The sequence below is a fragment of the Malurus melanocephalus genome, unplaced genomic scaffold (assembly GCF_030028575.1).
Source record: "Malurus melanocephalus ecotype Western Australia unplaced genomic scaffold, MMel_1.1 scaffold_3710, whole genome shotgun sequence".
NCBI lineage: Eukaryota > Metazoa > Chordata > Aves > Passeriformes > Maluridae > Malurus > Malurus melanocephalus.
In genome coordinates this window covers 4,438-5,734 of record NW_026626942.1, presented here as the reverse complement: position 1 = coordinate 5,734, position 1,297 = coordinate 4,438, and the positions used below count along the sequence as shown (strand labels likewise).

Sequence of the window (1,297 nt, the reverse complement as noted above, 5' to 3'; positions counted from 1 at the left end):
GAGCGCAGGGTGCAGCCGTGCAGCGCCTGCAGCAGCTCCCGCAGCGAGGGGAACGAACGATCCCAACCCTCCAGGGTGAAGGAATCGCCTTCGCTCTGGATCCGGAACTGCCGGAATGTGAGAGATGCGGGAGCACCGGGGGCCTGGAAAAGGATGGGAGAGATGGGGAGGAGTCAGTGATAATGGGAACGGGAACGGGGAGGACCAGTGATAACGGGAATGAGAACGGGAATGGGAATGGGAATGGGAATGGAAATGGGAATGGGAATGGGAACGGCATCTCCAGGAATAGGAAATGGGAACGGCATCCCCACCAGGAACAGGAATGGGAACGGAATGGAATGGAATGGAATGGAATGGGAACAGGAATGGGAATGGGGGAATGGGAACGGGAATGGAATGGGAATGGGAACAGGAATGGGAATGGGAACGGGAATGGGGACAGGGAGGGACCGGTGATAATGGGAAAGGGGACAGGAATGGGAATGGGAATGGAAATGGGAATGGGAATGGAAATGGGAATGGGAACGGCATCTCCAGGAATGGGAAATGGGAATGGGAATGAGAACAGGAACGGGAATGGGAACAGGAATGGGAATGGGAAGGAGAACGGAAATGGGAACAGGAACAGGAACGGTGTCCCCACCAGGAATGGGAACAGGAACGGGAACGGGAACGGGAACGGGAATGGGAATGGAATGGAATGGGAATGGCAATGGGAATGGGAATGGGGGAATGGGGGAATGGGGGAATGGGATAGGAACAGGAACGGGAAGGGCAATGGGAATGGGAATGGGAATGGGAATGGGAATGGGAATGGGAACAAGAGCATTGTCCCCACCAGGAATGGGAACGGGAACGGGAACGGGAACGGGAATTGGAATGAAATGGGAATGGGAATGGGAATGGGGGAATGGGAATGGGAATGGGAATGGGAATGGGAATGGGGGAATGGGAATGGGAATGGGAACAGCATCCCCACCAGGAATGGGAACAGGAACGGGAACAGGAACCGGAATGGAATGGGATTGGGAATGGGAACAGGAACAGGAATGGGAACGGGATGGGAATGGGAACAGGAACCGCGTCCCCACCTGCTCCGGGCTCCTCTTGGCCACCGACAGGATGAGGCGGTTGAAATCCAGAACGCTCCAGCGCAGAACGTAGAGCCCGTCCTCCGGCTCCTCCCGGCGCAGCTTGGAGAAAACAAACTCCTCCCTGGAAAAGGGAGAGGGGATGGGAGAGGATGGGAGAGGATGGGAAAGGATGGGAAAGGGATGGGAAAGGATGGGAAAGG

The 1,297-nt window shown here is 56.1% G+C and overlaps 1 protein-coding gene across 1 annotated transcript in view; it reads right to left on the bottom strand.

Moving 5' to 3' along the window:
* Positions 1-6: 6 nt before the first annotated feature.
* The window catches only part of LOC130588195 (non-receptor tyrosine-protein kinase TYK2-like), a gene marked incomplete at both ends in the record, with an annotated part of 4,842 nt that continues 3,551 nt past the window's right edge, over positions 7-1,297 (bottom strand). Inside the window, 2 exons of the mRNA XM_057389147.1 lie at positions 7-143; positions 1,095-1,214. Of these exons, the coding sequence (XP_057245130.1) occupies positions 7-143; positions 1,095-1,214 (257 nt within the window). The remainder of the gene's footprint in view (positions 144-1,094; positions 1,215-1,297) is intronic.